The 19,883-nt window shown below is 50.7% G+C and overlaps 1 protein-coding gene and 1 long non-coding RNA gene across 4 annotated transcripts in view; both read left to right on the top strand.

The window, feature by feature from the left end:
- LOC308581354 overlaps positions 1–19,883 on the top strand; it is a 106,709-nt gene that overhangs the window by 3,396 nt on the left and 83,430 nt on the right. The window lies entirely within an intron of this gene.
- On the top strand, positions 548–19,574 carry LOC308580489 (uncharacterized protein). Of its 3 annotated transcripts, none has more exons than XM_081182199.1 (4): positions 548–693; positions 5,992–6,922; positions 10,734–10,845; positions 17,079–19,574. In XM_081182199.1, exons 2-4 carry the CDS (start codon positions 6,113–6,115, stop codon positions 18,347–18,349), a joined length of 2,193 nt encoding a protein of 730 aa, XP_081038325.1. In that variant the 5' UTR covers positions 548–693; positions 5,992–6,112; the 3' UTR covers positions 18,350–19,574. The 3 variants fall into 3 exon arrangements, with proteins under 3 accessions (XP_081038325.1, XP_081038327.1, XP_081038326.1); XM_081182201.1 differs by having other exon boundaries at positions 5,992–6,916; XM_081182200.1 differs by lacking the exon at positions 548–693 and adding an exon at positions 2,691–2,936.

Below are 19,883 nucleotides of genomic sequence, written 5' to 3' on the forward strand. Positions count from 1 at the left end.
TCCAGTGAGCGCTCAGGGCTGATTTCCTTCAGAATGGAGAGGTTTGATCTTCTTGCAGTCCATGGGACTCTCAAGAGTCTCCTCCAGCACCATAATTCAAAAGCATCAATTCTTCGGCGATCAGCCTTCTTTATGGTCCAGCTCTCACTTCCATACATCACGACTGGGAAAACCATACCTTTAACTATACGGACCTTTGTTGGCAAGGTGATGTCTCTACTTTTTAAGACGCTTTGTATTTGTGAGAAAATGCTGTAACGTTTTTGCGCAGTTGCAAGAGCAAAGAAAGATCTAATTTATTTTTTTAAAAAAACAACCAAACCACCAAATCAGTTGCTCATATTCTCAGCATCCACCGGGCCACTAATAATGAGCGACTGCTTCTCTGCTCCCCTGCCTGCGGGGAAAACCAACAAACCAACCAACCACTCCTGTGTTACGCGTTTCCGAAACCCCGCACGTCTCTTCTTATTTCCCGTGTGGGTATTCGAAGGGTTAAGGCAGCCGAGCGCCGTCGAACGAAACTCCTAGAGAGGCGAAGCGAACTTCGAAGCCGCGCTTTGTGGGAACGGGAGTGGGAGGGAGACTCCAGGGGAGGAGGAGAAGAAGGGGAGGAAAAAAAAACCTCGAGAGTTCCTTCCGGTTGGAATGCTCGGAGCAGCTGCACAGCAGGAGATGAATGGAGGCCGCGTGGTATGGCAAGGGAAGGGTCGAAGCGGGGATGCGCAGCGGGCCGGGGGCGCGCGCGGAGATGCAATGGCAGGGCCGGGAAGGGCGGGGCTGCTTCGGGGGAGGGGGGTGCAGGGGGGTGAAAGCGGTGCAGCCCCCAAGGGAGTTCTCCCCCTCCTCGCCTTCGCCAGGGAGGTTCTGCAGCTGCGCCCCGCGGGCCCAGAGACACCAGCTCTGCAGGCAGAGGGTCCCGGGTTCAAATCCTGGCATCCTCATTTCGGGCTGGGAACGCCCCCTGCTTGAAACTCCTGGAGAGGCGCTGCCGGCCAGTGTTTGCAGCGCTGAGCTGGATGGATCCCCACGGTCTGACTCTGTGCAAGGCGGCGCCCTGCGTTCCAATCCGGGAACGGGATGAAGTCATCTCAAATGTGAGGGAGGAGCGGAAGGCGTGCAGAAAGTGGTCCCAAATTCAGCCCCCGACATTTTCATGTAGGGCTGAAATCCGGGAGGGCTGCTGCCAGTCAGTGCAGAAAGGGCTGAGCTAGGTAGAATAATAGAATTGTAGAGTTGGACGGGACCCAAGGGATCTTCTGTTCCTCAGTACTGCCAGAGGCATAGCCAAGCCGTACATCTCTTATTGGAATAACACCGTGGATTGGGCACCTGCAGGCTCCGCGGTGCCCGAAAGGGCTGGAGGAGGTGGTAGACCAGGCAGAGGCAATTCAGCCCTCCAGATGTTTTGGGACCACAGCTCCCATCATCCCTGACCACTGGTTCTGTTAGCTAGGGATCATGGGAGTTGTAGTCCCAAAACATCTGGAGGGCCGAGTTTGCCTATGCCTGTGGTGCACAGATTCCCTGCAGGCTCTGAGTGCTCGCACTGGGATTCTGGTGTGCCCTGCCCCATGCAGGCGGCCCCAGGCACCCAGGTGGCTAGCTACGCCGCTGGCACTGCAATACCTCAAGGACTGCCTCTCTCCATATGAACTAACCAGACCCTGAAATCATTCGCTGAGGCCCTTCCTCCTGTGCCCCCTCCGCAAGAGGTCCAGAGGATGACAACATAAGAACAGGGCCTTCTCTGCAGTGGCTCCCCATTTGTGGAATGCTTTCCCCAGGGAGGCTCGTGTGGCACTAAAGATATATATATCTTTAGGCACCAGGCGAAAACGTTGCTCTTCAACCAGGCCTTTGGCTGATTAACATTCTACACTCTTTTAAATGTTTGTAGGGGGGATTATTATTTTGTTTTTATTTTAACTTTTTGTTTGTCTTTTTACCTTGTGTTTTTAGCTTGTGAACTGTCCTGAGATCTTGTGATGGGCGGTAGATAAATCTAATCAAACAAACAAACAAAACAATGCAATGCAGGAATCTCAGCTACATGACCAATGGCCATCCAAACTTCTGCTTTAAAATCTCCAAGGAAGGAGAGTCCACCATCTCCAGAGGGAGTCTGCTCCACGGTCAGAATCACCGATCTTGTAATGTGAATCCATTGGTTGCTGAATCTTCCATGTGAGAGCCCTTTAGATGTTTGATGATTCCATCCCAACTCAGTATAAGGCAGCCAAGGATGTTTCCCACCCTGGTCTTCCCATCTTAAAAAATAAATCCACATTTCCCCAAACGTTATGGAGAAACATGTTATGGAGAGGGATGATATATCATGAATCCAGCAGCATCTGGGAGTCCTATAAAATTCCCCATTACAGTGGTGCCCCGCAAAACGAATGCCTCGCAAGATGGAAAACTCGCTAGACGAAAGAGTTTTCCGTTTTGGAGCTGCTTCGCAAAACGAATCTCCTGTGGGCTTGCTTCGCAAGACGAAAATGTCTTGCGAGTTCCTGCGGGGTTTTTTTGCTTTCCCCCCCTTTTCCTAAGCCGCTAAGCTGCTTATCAGCTGATCCGATAAGCCGCTAATGCGCTAATCCGTCAATGGGCTTGCTTCGCAAGACGAAAAAACCACTAGACGAAGAGAATCACAGAACGGAATCTTTTCGTCTTGCAAGGCACCACTGTAAAGGGTTTGTCTAGCCCAGAATTGTCTGCTCCAATCTCTAGTGGTCCTCCAAGGTCTCTAGAAGAGGTTTCTTTCCCATCACCTGATTGAAATGTGAATGAATAATCTAATCAATTGTGGCCAAAGGTCAGGGGATGGTGGGAATTCTAGTCCAGGAGTGCTTCATGGAATCTCCCACCCAGAGGCAACAGATCTCCAGTAAATAGCCATGGTTGGTGGTGCCTCAGCTCAAAAACTGAGTCTGGTAAGAGAAAAGATGTAGAATTCTTCTGAACAACACAGAAAAAAACCCCCAAAAACCCAAGTGCAGCTTTGATTCAGTGCAAGAATATATTATTGTTATTGTTATTGTCAGTGTCATTGTTATTAAAAATTTGTATACCACCCTTCACCCGTATATCTCGGGGAGATTCGTGACATTAAATTACAACATAAAAAAATGCAAAATACATAATAAGAACGAAAACATACCATTAACCCCTCCCTTCCCTCAACACATTTCAAAGGGCATCGGATGTCCAGCCAAAGGCCCGGTTGAAGAGGAACCTTTTCACCTGGCACCTAAAGGTGTATAAAACAATACGATAAAAAATTGACTTGCCCATTTTGGTAGTCATTTGTTGGGCGGGTGAGGTTCTTGACCAAGACTTTGACCTGAATAATAAAGTGAAGCTACTTTACACAAAGCCAGACTATTGGCTCATCTAGTTCAGTCCTGTCTATACCTGGATCGGAAGAGAGTCTCTGCTCCAGAGGCCGAATACAAGTTTTTCTGCCTCCTCTTAGGACAACTGCTTTGAGCGGGGCTGGAAGAGAGCAGGCCGTCAAATGAACATGTTGATCTCGCTCACTCTAGTTCACGTGTCTCCCAGTTTGGGTTTCAAAGAGAACGTGATGAGTGGACTGCTAGCCACAATGGCTAAGTTTTACCTTGACTGTTGAAGGCAGTACAGTGGTGCCTCGCAAGACGAAAAACTCGCAAGACGAAAGAGTTTTCCGTTTTTGAGTCGTTCCGCAAGACGAATTTCTCTATGGGCTTGCTTCGCAAGAAGAAAGCCCATTGGGAAATCTCCGGGGACCTCTTTTAAAATGCTGGCGGTCGGGAGCAAAGACTTTCGCCCACCGCCGGCCTTCAGAAGAGGTCCTGGACCTCTTCTGAAGGCCGGCGGGGGGCAAAAGTCTTTGCTCCTCCCCCCTGCCTGCCTTCCCGGGACAGCGGAGACTTCTCCGCTGTCCCGGGCGATCTTAAAATGCTGGCGGGCGGCAGCGAAGCCTTCGCTGCCGACCCCCAACATTTTAAAAGCCCTGGGACAGCGGAGGCTTCGCTGCTGCCCGCCAGCATTTTAAAATCGCCCCGGGACAGCGGAGGCTTCGCTGCCGCCCGCCAGCATTTTAAAATCGCCCCGGGACAGCGGGGGCTTTTAAAATGCTGGCGGTCGGCAGCAAAGCGCTCCTGTCCCCAGAGCTTGCGGGGCGGGAGGTGGGGAGAAGGGCTTTTCTTCCCACCGCCAGCCTTCAGAACAGCCTTCTGAAGGCTGGCGGTGGGAAGAAAAGCCCTTGTCCCCCCCCCCCAGCCTTCAGAAGAGGTCGGGGGACAGACTGTCCCCGGACCTGGTCTAAAGGCGGTTTCCATAGGAACGCATTGATTGATTTTCAATGCATTCCTATGGGAAACCGTGCTTCGCAAGACGGAAAACTCGCAAGAAGAAAAAACTTGCGGAACGAATTAATTTCGTCTTGCGAGGCACCACTGTATATGCGTCTGAATGCTGGTTACTGGGAACTGCAAGTAATCAGCTAAAACAATCCAGAAGAAAACAAATTCAAGCTTCAAGGAAAATATTTCAGATCCTGCTCTAAGTGACATTTTGCTTTCCCCTTATTTATTTACCTACTTAATTTATAGAGCTGTCCCACAGCAGAAGTACTCTAGGAAACCATGGTGGTGTAGTGATTAAAGCATGGGTAGGCAAACTAAGGCCTGGGGGACGGATCCGGCCCAATTGCCTTCTCAGTCCATCCCATGGATGGTCCAGGAATCAGCGTGTTTTTACATGAGTAGAATGTGTCCTTTTATTTAAAATGCATCTCCGGTTATTTGTGGAGCATAGGAATTCATTCATTTTTTTTTCCAAAATATAGTCCGGCCCCCCACAAGGTCTGAGGGACAGTGGGCTGGCCCCCTGCTGAAAAGGTTTGCTGACCCCTGGATTAGAGTGTCGGAGCAGGACGTGGGAGATCAGGGTTCAAATCCCCACTTGGTCATGAAGCTCGCTGCGTGACCTGGGAGTCAGTCACAGCCTCTTAACCTACCTCACAGGGTGGTTGTAGGGATTAACTGAGGAGCGGGGTGACCCAAGTGCTCCCTGGAGAAAAGGGTGGGATATAAATGAACTTTTCTGCTCACCAGGCAGAGGGCCTTCTCAGTGGTGGCACCCGCTCTGTGGAACACCCTCCCATCAGATGTCAAGGAAATAAACAACTATCCGACTTTTAGAAGACATCTGAAGGCAGCCCTGTTTAGAGAAGTTTTTAATGTTTGAAGTTTTATTTTATTTTTTATTTTTATTTCCAAAACCGAAAAAAGAAAAATTACAAACATCAGATTCAACATCCATATTCATTTTCTAACATAAATCTATTACATAATTAAATAAATTAAAATATACCTAATTACTCCAAACTTCTCTTTGCTGTATACAAATATAACAGTTAGAGATCTTATATTAAAGCTTTTATATTATAAATAATATTTCAAATTCCCCTTCACGCATGTGTGATCTCTTCCCCCCCTTCTTCTTCCGTCTTGTTGTGTTGTTACAATTTAATCCTTGTTCAGCTGATTGTTATATTATTTCCTTGCTTACCCCTGCACGTTTTACACGTTATCTATTAATATTCCAGTTCCAGAACCATATTTTTTCATATATTCCTTCACTGAAGGTTTTATTTTGTTCTTTAGTGTTCTGTTGAAAGTTACCCAGAGTGGCTGGGGAAACCCAGCCAGATGGGCGTAGAAGAAATAAATAAATTATCATTATTATTTATTATTACCTGCTTATGAAAGCTGGAGGGGCAGCCAGATGGAGATGTCAGTCGCCCACCTGGCATCCAGAGATCTCCACGTGGTCGTAATTGGACCCGCGCCGGTTGCAAAATGAGCCTGGCATCTGGGGGATTTTGAACCCTGCCTAAGAGACTTCCGTTTGGCCACTTCGAGAATGCAGGACCAGACCGGCTTTTGTCCTGATCCAACAGGTCTCTCCTTACGTTGTTTTGTTTCTGTGTCTTTCCTCCAGGAAACAGCTTCTTTGGAACATGATTTACTCTCATTTCTAGACACTCGGCGATCCCCAATTAAAATCTGGAGAGAGGCGGAGAGGCCTTGGGAGGCTGCCCTGCAGGAGCGAAGTTGCCGCGATGTCTGCTGATCAGGGAGCGCTGCCAGATTTGGGTGCCACGTTCCCAGCCAGGCTGGATCGGGCTGTGCCGTCGGTGACGGAGGAGGAAATGGAAGAGAGGGAGGAGGAGGAGGCGGGAGCAGCAGACCCCATGGCGTGGGCAGAAGGAAATGATGATCCCGGTGTCACCCGGGCCGTCAACGTCGGGGATTATTTGCCGAGTTTGCCAGGCCAGCGTTTTAAACACAAACCAGGGCTGTTTGTGGGTGTGGAGTCACAGTGGCGGGAGCTTCCAAGGGCAGCAGACTCACAGAGCTCCGATGAGAGGAGCCCACAGGCGTTGGACTCTCCACACCAGAAGAATATCCAGGCTTTTCCACCCTCCATCAAACGGGAGACGGAAGCCACCGGGTGCCTCACAGAAGAGTGGGAGACCCAAACCCAGCCTGGCCTTGGCAGGACACCCCAAGAGGACCCGCCGAGCGTGGATCCCTCGGGGCCCCTGCAGGAAGAAGGGGCCCCGGACGAGGACGCCGTCATTTCGGAGATCCAACGCCAGCGCTTCCGCCAGTTTTGCTACCGGGAGGCGGAGGGGCCGCAAGAGGCCTGCAGCCGCCTCTGGTTCCTCTGCTGCCGGTGGCTGAAGCCGGAGAGGCACACCAAGGAGCAGATCCTGGAGCTGGTGATCCTGGAGCAGTTCCTGGCCGTCCTGCCGCCGGAGGTGCAGAGCTGGGTCATGGAGGGCTGCCCAAAGAGCTGTGCCCAGGCGGTGGCCCTGGCAGAGGGGTTTCGGCAGAGGAAGCCCGAACAGCTGGAGGAGCAGGTGGGGGTGAGGCGCATTGTTTGGGCATGGATGCATACAAGTTTTATGCAGCATTGCGTAACATTTTATTTTTTTGGGGGGTGAGGGGTGATCCATTTCCTCTTTTTAAATTTTTTTTATTTAAGTATTCCTTAGACAGCTCAGTGGGATGCAGGTGGTGCTGTGGGTTAAACCACAGAGCCTAGGACTTGCCGATCAGAAGGTCGGCGGTTCGAATCCCCATGACGGGGTGAGCTCCCGTTGCTCGGTCCCTGCTCCTGCCAACCTAGCAGTTCAAAAGCACGTCAAAGTGCAAGTAGATAAATAGGTACCACTCCAGCGGGAAGGTAAACGGCGTTTCCGTGTGCTGCTCTGATTCACCAGAAGCGGCTTAGTCATGCTTGCCACATGACCCGGAAGCTGTACACCAGCTCCCTCGGCCAGTAAAGCGAGATGAGCGCTGCAACCCCAGAGTCGGTCACAACTGAACCTAATGGTCAGGGGTCCCTTTACCTTTACTAGACAGCTCAGTATTTAAGTACCACATTTTTCGCTCTATAAGATGCACCAGACCATAAGACGCACCTAGTTTTTGGAGGAGGAAAACAAGAAAAAAAATATTATGATTCCCAGAAGCCAGAACAGCAAGAGGGATTGCTGCGCAGCAATCTCTCTTGCTGTTCTGGCTTCTGGGATAGCCGCGCAAAGCATCTTCAGGGCAGCGGGATGAAGGCTCCCCCTGCCCTGAAGAGGTTCCGCGCGCTGTTCTGGCTTCTGGGATAGCTGCGCAGCCTGCACTCGCCCCATAAGACGCACACAAATTTCCCCTTTCAGGAGGGAAAGAGTGCGTCTTATAGAGCGAAAAATACGTGCTCCCTAGCCAGCATACGAAGAGTCCGGCAGCTGCATCAGACCCTTGGCCCATCTATTCCAGCATCCTCTTCTCACATTGGCCGCCCAGATCCCCAGCAGGAAGCCGCACAAGCGAGACATGAGACACTTTGCTTCTGCTCACCAGCAATCTCCGCAACAGCAGGTATTCAGAGGCAGGTATTCAGAGCCTCTGACCCACAAGAGGTCCGGAGGGTGGCAATGCGAGAACAGGGCCTTTTCTGCAGTGGCGCCCTGCCTGTGGAATGCTCTCCCCAGGGAAGTTTGCCTGGCGTCTTCATTATACAGTGGACGCTCGGGTTGCGAACATGGTCCATGCAGGATGCACGTTCGCAAGCCGCGTCGGCGCATGCGCGGGTTGCAATTTGGCGCTTATGCGCAAAGATTTAGCATAATTTAGTAATCTGCGCATGTGTGACTGCCAAAGCCCAGAAGTAACCTGTTCCGGTACATCCAGGTTTCAGCGGTCCGCAACCCGAAAAAACGCAACCTGAAGTATCTGTAACCCGAGGTACGACTGTACACCTTTAGGCGCTAGGCAAAAATGTTCCTCTTCAACCAGGCATTTGGCTGATTGACATCTTTTTAAAGGTGCTGGGGGGAGGGCAATGATTGGTTTGCTGTCGTTCTTATTTTTATTATGTATTTTGTTGTGTGTTTTTTTGTATTGTCGTTTTATTTCGTGAACTGGCCTGAGATCTGTGGATGAAGGGCGGTATACAAATCTAATAGATAAAAACAACAACAACAACAATAATAATGTATTAGTAGTTGTATCTATTTCAACTTCATTTTAATATTCTTGCATTGGAACAAAGCTGCACTTTGGTGGGGGTTTTTTCCTGCATTGTTCAGAAGCATTCTGGATATTTTATTTGGACCAGACTCTGTTTTGGAGCTGAGGCACCATCAACTCTGGCTATATACAGTAGTACCTCAGGTTACATACGCTTCAGGTTACAGACTCCGCTAACCCAGAAATAGTACCTCGGGTTAAGAACTTTGCTTCAGGATGAGAACAGAAATCTTGCTCCGGCGGCGCAGCGGCAGCAGGAGGCCCCATTAGCTAAAGTAGTGCTTCAGGTTAAGAACAGTTTCAGGTTAAGAACGGACCTCCGGAACGAATTAAGTTCTTAACCCGAGGTACCACTGTCCTGGAGATCTGCTGCTTTACAGGAGATTCTGTAAAGCAGGGATGTGGCATTACAATTAATAAAATTAATGGAACATAGCCATTGTGGCCAATAGCCATTGATAGCCCTCTTCACAAAATTTTCTAATCCTCTTAAAGCCCTCAAAGTTGGTGGCCATCACTGCTTCCTTTGGGGATGAGGCTTATAGTTTAACCATGGGCTGCTTGAAGATGGACTCCTTTTTACATGTTCTTCTAACTTTTGGCCCAAATCTGCTATCTGCACTTGTTGGTTATTCTCTGTGCTAGCTACCGCCCCCTTCCCACCTCACCTGTATGAAATTAGATGAAAAATTAGGTTCCCTATGTCATTGAAATTCCACTCAATATTGATCCAGAGTAGATTCCAGTGTATATTATACAGACCCTAGGGTCCTCCCACTGGTTTCAAACCATTCCTACGGCCTATCTGTCAGGCAGATATGCAAAAATCCCAGTAGAGCAGCGTATATGTCCTTGTTATATGAGAACCAAAGAGGATCTCATACATTACATGTTGTATTGTCCCATCTATTCGGCTTTCAGGGATGCGATGTTACAAACTATTCCCAAATCAATAGTCAACTCTGAGGACCAAGTAAAGTTTTTACTGGTGGATGCTGATCCACGGATTTCTCACATGGTAGCGGTCTTTGTGGTGAAGGCTATGAAAACTAGGGTATGGTTCCTGGATGAAACGGTGAGGTCCCTCCCATTGCCCTCCTAACCTGTTGCTGTATCTTCTTCCCTGAATGGTGGGGTTTATTGGGTAGTTTCCTTGCTGGGACAGCATGGCATGAATTTTAGCTTACTTTTATAATTTTACTGTTTATCTTTTAAAAATGTTTTATGGTATTTTGTGTAAAGGCATGGACCTCACAAATTTAATAAACTTGTTGAAACAGTGTATATTAGCAGAGTAAAAACTTAAACACGTTGCGGGATTCCCAAAAAATAAACCAAAGGCAATGGATATTTCATCCAGCAGAGCTTTACTGCTCCTGAAGGCAAATGAGCATCATGGTCACAAATTCAATGCATTCAGGACTGGCACTGTCCATAAGAAATCCAGTTGCAGCAGACTTAACTGAAACTTACAATAACTTATAATAAGACTAAAGGCTTAACACTATCTATGTACAGAACACCACACCAGGAGGGAAAGAGATAGAGAAAGCGTGAGACCCAGGCTCCTTCTGGCCTTATTATTATAGTCAGCATGACCTTGACAGAAAGAGATAACAGGACCAGTTTAAGCCAGCTGTACTCAGCTTCTCTGAAGCAAAGGAATAACCCAAACATCATTAACCTTCTGCTTGTTTCTTTCCCGCAGAGAAGAAACCTTCAAGGACCTTCTTGAACTATAATAATAATAATAAATTTTATTTATACCCCGCCCTCCCCAGCCAAGACCGGGCACAGGGCGGCTAACACCAGATATAAAACAATTGATTGAAATACAACTTAAAAAACAAGATTAAAATACAACCTTAAAATGCAGCCTCATTTCTGCAGAAACTCAAAAACTTTTGGGGGGATAAAAAGTCACGTCTTCACCAAGGCTAACTATCCAGACTGGTCCTACGTGGGCCAGAAAAAAGCCAGGGAAGTCCCCAAGTAGGAGTTCCATCACAGATGGAACTATGCAGAATAGGAAAGATCTCTGCACATCAGATCAATACTTTCTGTACTAAGAAATGCAAACTGACACCTTAGTCCTGCCCTCTCCTGCTCTCTGTCCCTCTGTGCCAGATGGGATCTTTGTTTTTGTTTCAGGTGCCGGCAAAAAAGAGAGGCCTGGATTTTGCTGCGGCAGAAGAGGCTCTGCTGGACTGTGATCCGAACCGGGCGTTTGGGGAGGGTGACACGGTTGCTGCCAGCTCGCTGGGTAAGGATTAATAATAATAATAATAATAATAATAATAATAATAATAATTTATTATTTATACCCCGCCCATCTGGCTGGGTTTCCCCAGCCACTCTGGGCGGCTTCCAAAAGAATATTAAAATACTGTGATACATCAAACATTAAAAGCTTCCCTAAACAGGGCTGCCTTCAGATGTCTTCTAAAAGTCTGGTAGTTGTTGTTCTCTTTAACATCTGGTGGGAGGGCGTTCCACAGGGAGGGCGCCACTACCGAGAAGGCCCTCTGCCTGGTTCCCTGTAACTTGGCTTCTCGCAGTGAGGGAACCGCCAGAAGGACCTCGGTGCTGGACTTGCCCGCTTCCTGTCCCCCAGAAGAATGATGGGGGTGGAGACGCTCCTTCAGGTATACTGGACCGAGGCCGTTTAGGGCTTTAAAGGTCAGCACCAACACTTTGAATTGTGCTCGGAAACGTACTGGGAGCCAATGTAGGTCTTTCAAGACCGGTGTTATATGCTCTCGGCGGCCGTTCCCAGTCACCAGTCTGGCTGCTGCATTCTGGATTAGTTGTAGTTTCCGGGTCACCTTCAAATGTAGCCCCACGTAGAGCGCATTGCAGTAGTCCAAGCGGGAGATAACCAGAGCATGCACCACTCTGGCAAGGCAGTCCGCGGGCAGATAGGGTCACAGCCTACGTACCAGATGGAGCTGGTACACAGCTGCCCTGGAAATGGATTTAACCTGTGCCTCCATGGACAGCTGTGAGTCCAAAATGACTCCCAGGCTGCGCAGCTGGTCCTTCAGGGGCACAGTTACCCCATTCAGGACCAGGGAATCCTCCACACCTGCCCGCTTCCTGTCCCCCAGAAACAGTACTTCTGTCTTGTCAGGATTCAATCTCAATCTGTTTGCCGCCATCCATCCTCCAACCGCCTCCAGACACTCACACAGGACCGTCACCGCCTTCACTGGTTCTGATTTGAAAGAGAGGTAGAGCTGGGTATCATCCGCATACTGATGAACACCCAGCCTAAACCCCCTGATGATCTCTCCCAGTGGCTGCATGTAGATGTTAAAAAGCAAGGGGGAGAGGACAGAACCCTGAGGCACCCCACAAGTGAGAGCCCAGGGGTCTGAACACTCATCCCCCCCCACCACTTTCTGAACACGGCCCAGGAGGAAGGAGCGGAACCACTGTATGACAGTACAGTGGTACCTCGCAAGACGAACGCCTCGCAAGAAGGAAAACCCGCTAGACGAAAGGGTTTTCCGTTTTGGAGGCGCTTCGCAAGACGAATTTCCCTATGGGCTTGCTTCGCAAGACGACAGCCGATAGGGAAATATCCGGGACAGCGGGGAAGCGCAGCGCGTCTTCCCCACTGTCCTCGGACCTCCTCCGAAGCCGGGCGGTGGGGCGGGAACACCTGCCCCCGCCGCCCCGCTTCGGAACGCTGCTCCGAAGCCGGGCGGGGGGGCGGGAACACCTGCCCCTGCCGCCCCGCTTCGGAACGCTGCTCCGAAGCCGGGCGGGGGGGCGGGAACACCTGCCCCCGCCGCCCCGCTTCGGAACGCTGCTCCGAAACGGGGCGGGGGGGCGGGAACACCTGCCCCAGCCGCCCCGCTTCGGAACGCTGCTCCGAAGCGGGGCGGGGGGCGGGAACACCTGCCCCAGCCGCCCCGCTTCGGAACGCTGCTCCGAAGCGCGGCGGGGGGCGGGAACACCTGCCCCAGCCGCCCCGCTTCGGAACGCTGCTCCGAAGCGGGGCGGGGGGGCGGGAACACCTGCCCCAGCCGCCCCGCTTCGGAACGCTGCTCCGAAGCGGGGCGGGGGGCGGGAACACCTGCCCCAGCCGCCCCGCTTCGGAACGCTGCTCCGAAGCGGGGGGGGAACACCTGCCCCCGCCGCCCCGCTTCGGAACGCTGCTCCGAAGCCGGGCGGGGGGGCGGGAACACCTGCCCCAGCCGCCCCGCTTCGGAACGCTGCTCCGAAGCGGGGCGGGGGGGCGGGAACACCTGCCCCCGCCGCCCCGCTTCGGAACGCTGCTCCGAAGCCGGGCGGGGGGGCGGGAACACCTGCCCCAGCCGCCCCGCTTCGGAACGCTGCTCCGAAGCGGGGCGGGGGGGCGGGAACACCTGCCCCAGCCGCCCCGCTTCGGAACGCTGCTCCGAAGCCGGGCGGGGGGGCGGGAACTCCTGCCCCCGCCGCCCCGCTTCGGAACGCTGCTCCGAAGCGGGGCGGGGGGGCGGGAACACCTGCCCCCGCCGCCCCGCTTCGGAACGCTGCTCCGAAGCGGGGCGGGGGGCGGGAACACCTGCCCCAGCCGCCCCGCTTCGGAACGCTGCTCCGAAGCTGGTCGGGAACACCTGCCCCCGCCGCCCCGCTTCGGAACGCTGCTCCGAAGCCGGGCGGGGGGGCGGGAACACCTGCCCCAGCCGCCCCGCTTCGGAACGCTGCTCCGAAGCGGGGCGGGGGGGCGGGAACACCTGCCCCAGCCGCCCCGCTTCGGAACGCTGCTCCGAAGCCGGGCGGGGGGGCGGGAACTCCTGCCCCCGCCGCCCCGCTTCGGAACGCTGCTCCGAAGCCGGGCGGGGGGGCGGGAACACCTGCCCCAGCCGCCCCGCTTCGGAACGCTGCTCCGCAGCGGGGCGGGGGGGCGGGAACACCTGCCCCCGCCGCCCCGCTTCGGAACGCTGCTCCGAAGCCGGGCGGGGGGGGGGGGCGGGAACACCTTCTGAAGGCGGGCGGGGGGCGAAAGTCTTTGTCCCCCCTGCCTGCCTTCCCAGGGGCTTTTAAATCGCCCCGGACAGCGGAGAAGTCCTCCGCTGTCCCGGGGCGATTTTAAAATGCCGCCCGCCAGCATTTTAAGATCGCCCGGACAGCGGAGAAGTCCTCCGCTGTCCCGGGGTTTTTTAAAATGCTGGGGGTGGGAAGAAAAGCCCTTGTCCCCCCCCCCAGCCTTCAGAAGAGGTCCGGGGACAGACTGTCCCCGGACCTGGTTTGAAGGCGGTTTCCCTAGGAACGCATTAATTGATTTTCAATGCATTCCTATGGGAAACCGTGCATCGCAAGACGAAGAGACTTGCGGAACGAATTAATTTCGTCTTGCGAGGCACCACTGTACTCCCAGCTCCCAGCCCCTCAAGGCGGTCCAGAAGGATGTTATGGTCGATGGTATCAAATGCCGCTGAGAGATCCAGCAGAACTAGGAAACAGCTCTCACCTTTGTCCCTAGCCCGCCGGAGATCATCAACCAGTGCAACCAAGGCAGTTTCAGTCCCGTGATGAGGCCTGAATCCCGATTGGAAGGGATCCAAATGGTCCGCTTCTTCCAGGCGTGCCTGGAGTTGTTCAGCAACCACTCGCTCAATCACCTTGCCCAGGAATGGAAGATTTGAGACTGGGCGATAGTTGGCCATCGTGGCCGCATCTAAAGATGTTTTTTTAAGAAGCGGTTTAATAACCGCCTCTTTCAGCGGGTCTGGGAAGGCTCCCTCACGGAGGGAAGCATTCACCACCCCACGAAGCCCATCGCCCAGCCCTTCCCGGCTAGCTTTTATAAGCCAGGATGGGCAAGGATCAAGGAGACAGGTGGTTGGTTTCACTCGTCCAAGCAGCCTGTCCACATCCTCGGAGGTAACAGATTGGAATTGATCCCACGCAATTTGACTAGACAGGACTCTAGCACTCTCCCGCCCCGGCCCTGCTCCCACGGTGGCGTCTACCTCTTCCCGAATCCGAGCGACTTTATCTGCAAAAAACTTTGCAAAATCATTGCAGGAGATCATGTGGCCCGTACTGGGCCCCGATGTATCTGGTTGTTCCGCTAAATTGCGGACCACCTGAAAAAGTCTCCTGCTGCTGTTTTCTGCAGATGCAATAGAGGCGGCGAAGAAAGCCTTCTTCGCCGTCGCTACCGCCACTTGGTAGGCTCGACACTGAGCTCTAACCTGTGTCCGGTCAGCTTCAGAATGGGTCCTCCGCCACCGGCGCTCTAGCTGTCTTAACGATTGTTTTATTGCCCTCAGATCCATGGAAAACCACGGGGCTGTCCGGGCTCCATGCAATCGGAGAGGGCGCTTCGGAGCCAAACAGTCAATAGCCCTGGTTAACTCCACATTATTAGCGGCTTTTAGAGGCTTTTAGTGGCTTATCTGCTGATCGGATCAGCTGATAAGCGGCTTAGCGCTATTAGCGGCTTTTAGCGGCTTATCTGCTGATCGGATCAGCTGATAAGCGGCTTAGCGCTATTAGCGGCTTTTAGCTGCTTTTAGCGACTTATCTGCTGATCGGATCAGCTGATAAGCGGCTTAGCGGCTTAGAAGAAGGGGGGGAAGGGGGAAAAAACCAGCAGGAACTCGCAAGACATTGTTGTCTTGCGAAGCAAGCCCATAGGAGATTCGTTTTGTTCTCTTTTGTCTAGCGAGTTTTCCGTCTTGCGAGGCATTCGTCTTGCGGGGCACCACTGTAATTATATATTGGGAACCATTCATGTTCTTAGCAACTGTCTTGTTTTATACTTGCTCATATTATAAAGTTGTTGCGTTTTATGTTATAAATCAAGCACTGCATATATATATATATATATATATATATATATATATATATATATACACACACACATATATATAAAAATGTGTTGGAGTAACTCAGGTGTTGTTTTTTTAAGGGTCTCCCATTTGCTTGTTTTTGTTTTTTAAATATTTATTGAGAATTTTCAATAAAAGTGTAGAGACAGCAAAACGACAAAAAATTGCTTGAAACGGTTATACAAAACAACAATTGGGTATACAGAATTCTAGAATCATAGAATGGTACAGTTGGAAGGGACCCTGAGGGTCATCTAGTTCAATGCCCTGCAATGCAGGAATCTTTTGCCCAAGGTGGGATTCAAACCCACAACCCTGAGATTAAGAGTCTCGTGCTCCACCAACTGAGCTAGGCTCCTCCAGATGCTGGACTCAACGGGCTGTGGGGTCTGATCTAAAAGGGGGCCACTTTACAATGCACCCAGGAAGAGGTTTCTATAATCTGGGCGTCACCTTGAGGCAGAAGGTCTGAAAGACGAGAGGCTGGTTCTTATAGCTCCTTATTAATTACCTGACCGGTGTGTTTGAATAGCACCATTGTTGGTGTTGTGGTTAGGGTCGATAACTAGGACCAAGTAAACCACAGCTCGAGACGCGCTCTCTCTCCCTCTCTCTTTTTAAAATAATTTTTATTGAATGATTTTATGTTACAAAAAACATTACAACCATGCTACCACAAAATATAATTGAGAAATAAAAATTACATACATCAATATTTTGTTTGTTATTTGTTATTTACCCTCTTATTTCCTCCCAAACGTTCCATACAAAACACACACATGCACAAACACACACACACACACAAAATAATAGTGATAATAACGAAAATAAATATATTCCCCCTTTTATCTTATAAAATCTTTTCTTCAATTTTGACTTCCTGTCAAGTCCCTCCGCATATATTTTATCTTACAATTGAATGTACACAAAACAATAAACCTTTCTATATAGAGTTTCCAGTACATTCAGGAAATATAATAAATCCTTAATTGTTGTCCACCTCCTTTTACTTCCTTTGTCACTCAAACGCTAGCACAGAGTCAAAACTATTATTGTATTTTTGAACCTATCTCTCTCTCTCTCTCTAGCCTACTTCACTGGGTTGTTCTGTGGATAAAAGTTAGTGTGGGTCATGCCACCATGATCTCCTCAGGGTGAAACATAGGATATAAATGCAGCAAATAAATAAAAGCAGCATACACACTGTTCTTTTCTTACCACCCCTTCCTCTTCCATCCTCACAACCCTGTGAGGTAGTTCAGACAGAGAGGCAGCAACTGGCCCAGTGAGCTGCATGTCTGGATTTGAACACAGATCTTCCTGGCCTTACTCTGGCAACATAGGTGGCCCCATGTATGATGATTGCCATAGCTCATCCTGAACCCTAAGCAGGCTTTCAAATTCTTCTCTCTTGTGTGGTGTAGTGGTTAAGAGCGGTAGTCTCGTAATCTGGGGAACCGGGTTCGCTTCCCCGCTCCTCCACATGCAGCTGCTGGGTGACCTTGGGCCAGTCACACTTCTCTGAAGTCTCTCAGCCCCACTCACCTCACAGAGTGTTTGTTGTGGGGGAGGAAGGGAAAGGAGAATGTTAGCCACTTTGAGACTCCTTCGGGTATTGATAAAGCAGGATATCAAATCCAAACCCTTCTTCTTTCTGTCTACCTCACAGGCGAGGAGCCAATGACCCCCAACGAAGAACGAGATCGGCCAGAGCGTTCCGATGACGAAGACGAAACAAGCGGGGTTGTGATGGGCAGCCTGGAGGAGGAGGGTGACCCCCAGTCTGTTAAGCCCGAAGAGGCCTCTGGAAGTTGGCAGGGGCCCAGGGAGCATCGAGGAAGTTCCCCAGGGGCGAAGCCCGTTTCTCCTCAGGAGAGGGCCGAGACGCTGGGTGAAACCGTGAACCAGCCGAGGATCCGCACGGTGAAGAACGAGGACGCCGGCGCTGAGGACGCCGGCGGCTTCCCGGACAGCTCGAGCATCATCGAGTTCAAGGTGACGCACACGGGCGACATGCCTTACAAGTGCCTGGACTGCGGGAAGAGCTTCAATTACAGCACCAGCCTCGTCCGGCACCAGAGGATCCACACGGGGGAGAAACCCTACAAGTGCTTGGACTGCGGCAAGTGTTTCTGCCAGAGCTCGGGCCTGACGATCCACCAGAGGATCCACGCCGGGGAGAAGGCCTACCAGTGCCTGGACTGCGGGAAGAGCTTCCGGGTCAAGTCTCACCTGGTCAGGCACTCCATCATCCACAAGGGAGAGAAGCCGTACAAGTGCTTGGAGTGCGGCGTCGGCTTCTGCGAGAGGTCGGAGCTGAGGATTCACCAGAGGATTCACACGGGCGAGAAGCCGTACAACTGCGCCGACTGCGGGAAGAACTTCTGCCGGAAGGCGGATCTCACCCTTCATCAGAGAATCCACACGGGGGAAATGCCCTACACGTGCCTGGAGTGCGGGAAAGGCTTCCGGTGGAGCTCGAACCTCATCACGCACCAGAAGACGCACTCCGGGGTGAAGCCTTTTGAGTGCGCCGAGTGCGGGAAGAGCTACTATTCCAACATGAGCCTTATCCGTCATCAGAGAGTCCACACGGGGGGAACCCCGTACATCTGCTCGGACTGCGGGAAAAGCTTCTGCGACAGCACCAGCCTCACCAGGCACCAGAAGATCCACACGGGCGAGAAGCCCTACGTCTGCCTGGATTGCGGGAAGAGCTTCAACCGGAACTCCAACCTTATCTCTCATCAGAGAACCCACACGGGGGCCAAGCCGTTTCTGTGCGTGGACTGCGGGAAGAACTTCAGGTCCAAGTCGGAACTGCACAGGCATCACACGGTCCATGCGGGAGAGAAGGGCGAGAAAAGCGCGGCCGGCGGAGATCCTGAGGTTATTCCTTGCGAGAAAACCCACAGCGAGCAAGAAGTTAGAAACGAATAGAGGAGCGCTGGGGAAGAGGAGATCTCTTTCTTCTAAGAATGTACTAATCCGTGCAATGTATCATCCTGCCCGCTGAGATGTACTTTGACACTCTGCCTTGCCTTTTTCTTCTCTTCCTTTGCAACCCCAAGAATTTAGGTTTCTATCCTTCTCAATTTGGACAGCCATCATGACATCTCATGCCAACTTCTTAATTTTTCTCTTCCCCTTGGGGTTCATGAGAACCCCCCAAAAAAACCCCTTCCCCTCTTTCTTCCCCCTGCCCCGGGGTAGGGGGGTTCGTGGGAAACGTTTTTTAAAAACTGCCTGTTTCGCTCTTCTCCCTGCTCAAGCTGGGATCCACAGGAAACTTAAAATGACAACTTCTTTTTTATTTTTTTGAAAATCATGTTGTTATGTGCTGATTATATCATGAATTGCTAATTGCATGATTTGAAATAATAATATTCCTTTTTGTTTTTTTAAAAAACACTAATATTTTTGGCATTTTCCTTTAGGGCACTTAGCCGGCACCACATTCCAGGATTTGCTGTGGTCTGGCTGCTTCTATGCCTTGGTAACTGAGCTCAGCTTCTGCGGATAATCTCTCTCTCCGCCCAGAGACTGGCAGGAGACCTTGCACTCTCAATCCTACAGGGGCGTGTCTTAAATCACGCAAGGTTTGCTACTCGGATCTATCTGTCAGCAGCATCTAGGGATGAAAAATGGCTAATACTCTAAGTATTTAAATAATGTAGGGTTTTATTTTGTTCTTTTTGAAGTACTTACTCCTAAGTTATCAGGAAGTGTTTTGAAGGCCTGAAAGGCAGAAACTTAATAATATTGTTTAAGATTAAGCTTCCTTTCTAACAAACCTTGTCTGAGTTCCTCTTAACAGAGCCCCCCTTTCCTGTATGTCTGTTTAAAAAAATATGTTCCTTTGCTCCTGTTATGTCTTGCATGATTTTCCTTAGGTGGCGATTTATTCTTCTTTCCCCCTCTCCTCCATAGCTAACATGTTCTGAACATGTTTATTCAGTAAAATTTGTTTAAAGATCTGTTCTGGACGTAGTCATTATCACCTAGGTTGTATTATTATTATTATTATTATTATTATTATTATTATTATTTCATTTATGACTCATTTTCTGTGAAGTGTCTCAAAGTTATTTCACAATACAATGCATGAAATGTATTGGAAAAAACATTCTTATATATAAAAACATTATCGCATCTAACACACAAACAGACTGGGGTAAAAAATATCGACCTGTAAGGCTTGTTGAAAGGGGAACGTCTAGGAATAAAAGCAGAGTGATCCATTCTTATGATTATCCCCCAAAATGGATAGAACTGCTGTGTTTTCGGAAAGGGCAGCGATTTATGCTGTAAGGCAAATGTGGAGAATCTCTGGCTATTGCAGATGTTGGTGATGACATCTCCCATCAGCCGTGCCCAATGGGCATCCTTCCGAGAACCAATCAGAGTTTCAGTTTGGCAGCATCTGCGGGGCTCCTCCCTGCTTTAAAGAAACTTCAGTAATATATTACATAAA

The sequence above is a fragment of the Podarcis bocagei genome, assembly GCF_964188305.1.
Source record: "Podarcis bocagei genome assembly, chromosome: 2".
NCBI classification, from domain to species: Eukaryota; Metazoa; Chordata; class Lepidosauria; order Squamata; family Lacertidae; genus Podarcis; species Podarcis bocagei.

What these genes read in the sequence shown, in the direction of transcription:
- LOC308580489 (XM_081182199.1), top strand. Translation starts at nt 6,113, where the DNA reads ATGTCTGCTGATCAGGGAGCGCTGCCAGATTTGGGTGCCACGTTCCCA. An exon ending in AGCTGGAGGAGCAGGTGGGG is followed by an intron (nt 6,923 to 10,733) that starts GTGAGGCGCATT and finishes TTTTTGTTTCAG; the next exon opens with GTGCCGGCAAAAAAGAGAGG. An exon ending in GGTTGCTGCCAGCTCGCTGG is followed by an intron (nt 10,846 to 17,078) that starts GTAAGGATTAAT and finishes TCTACCTCACAG; the next exon opens with GCGAGGAGCCAATGACCCCC.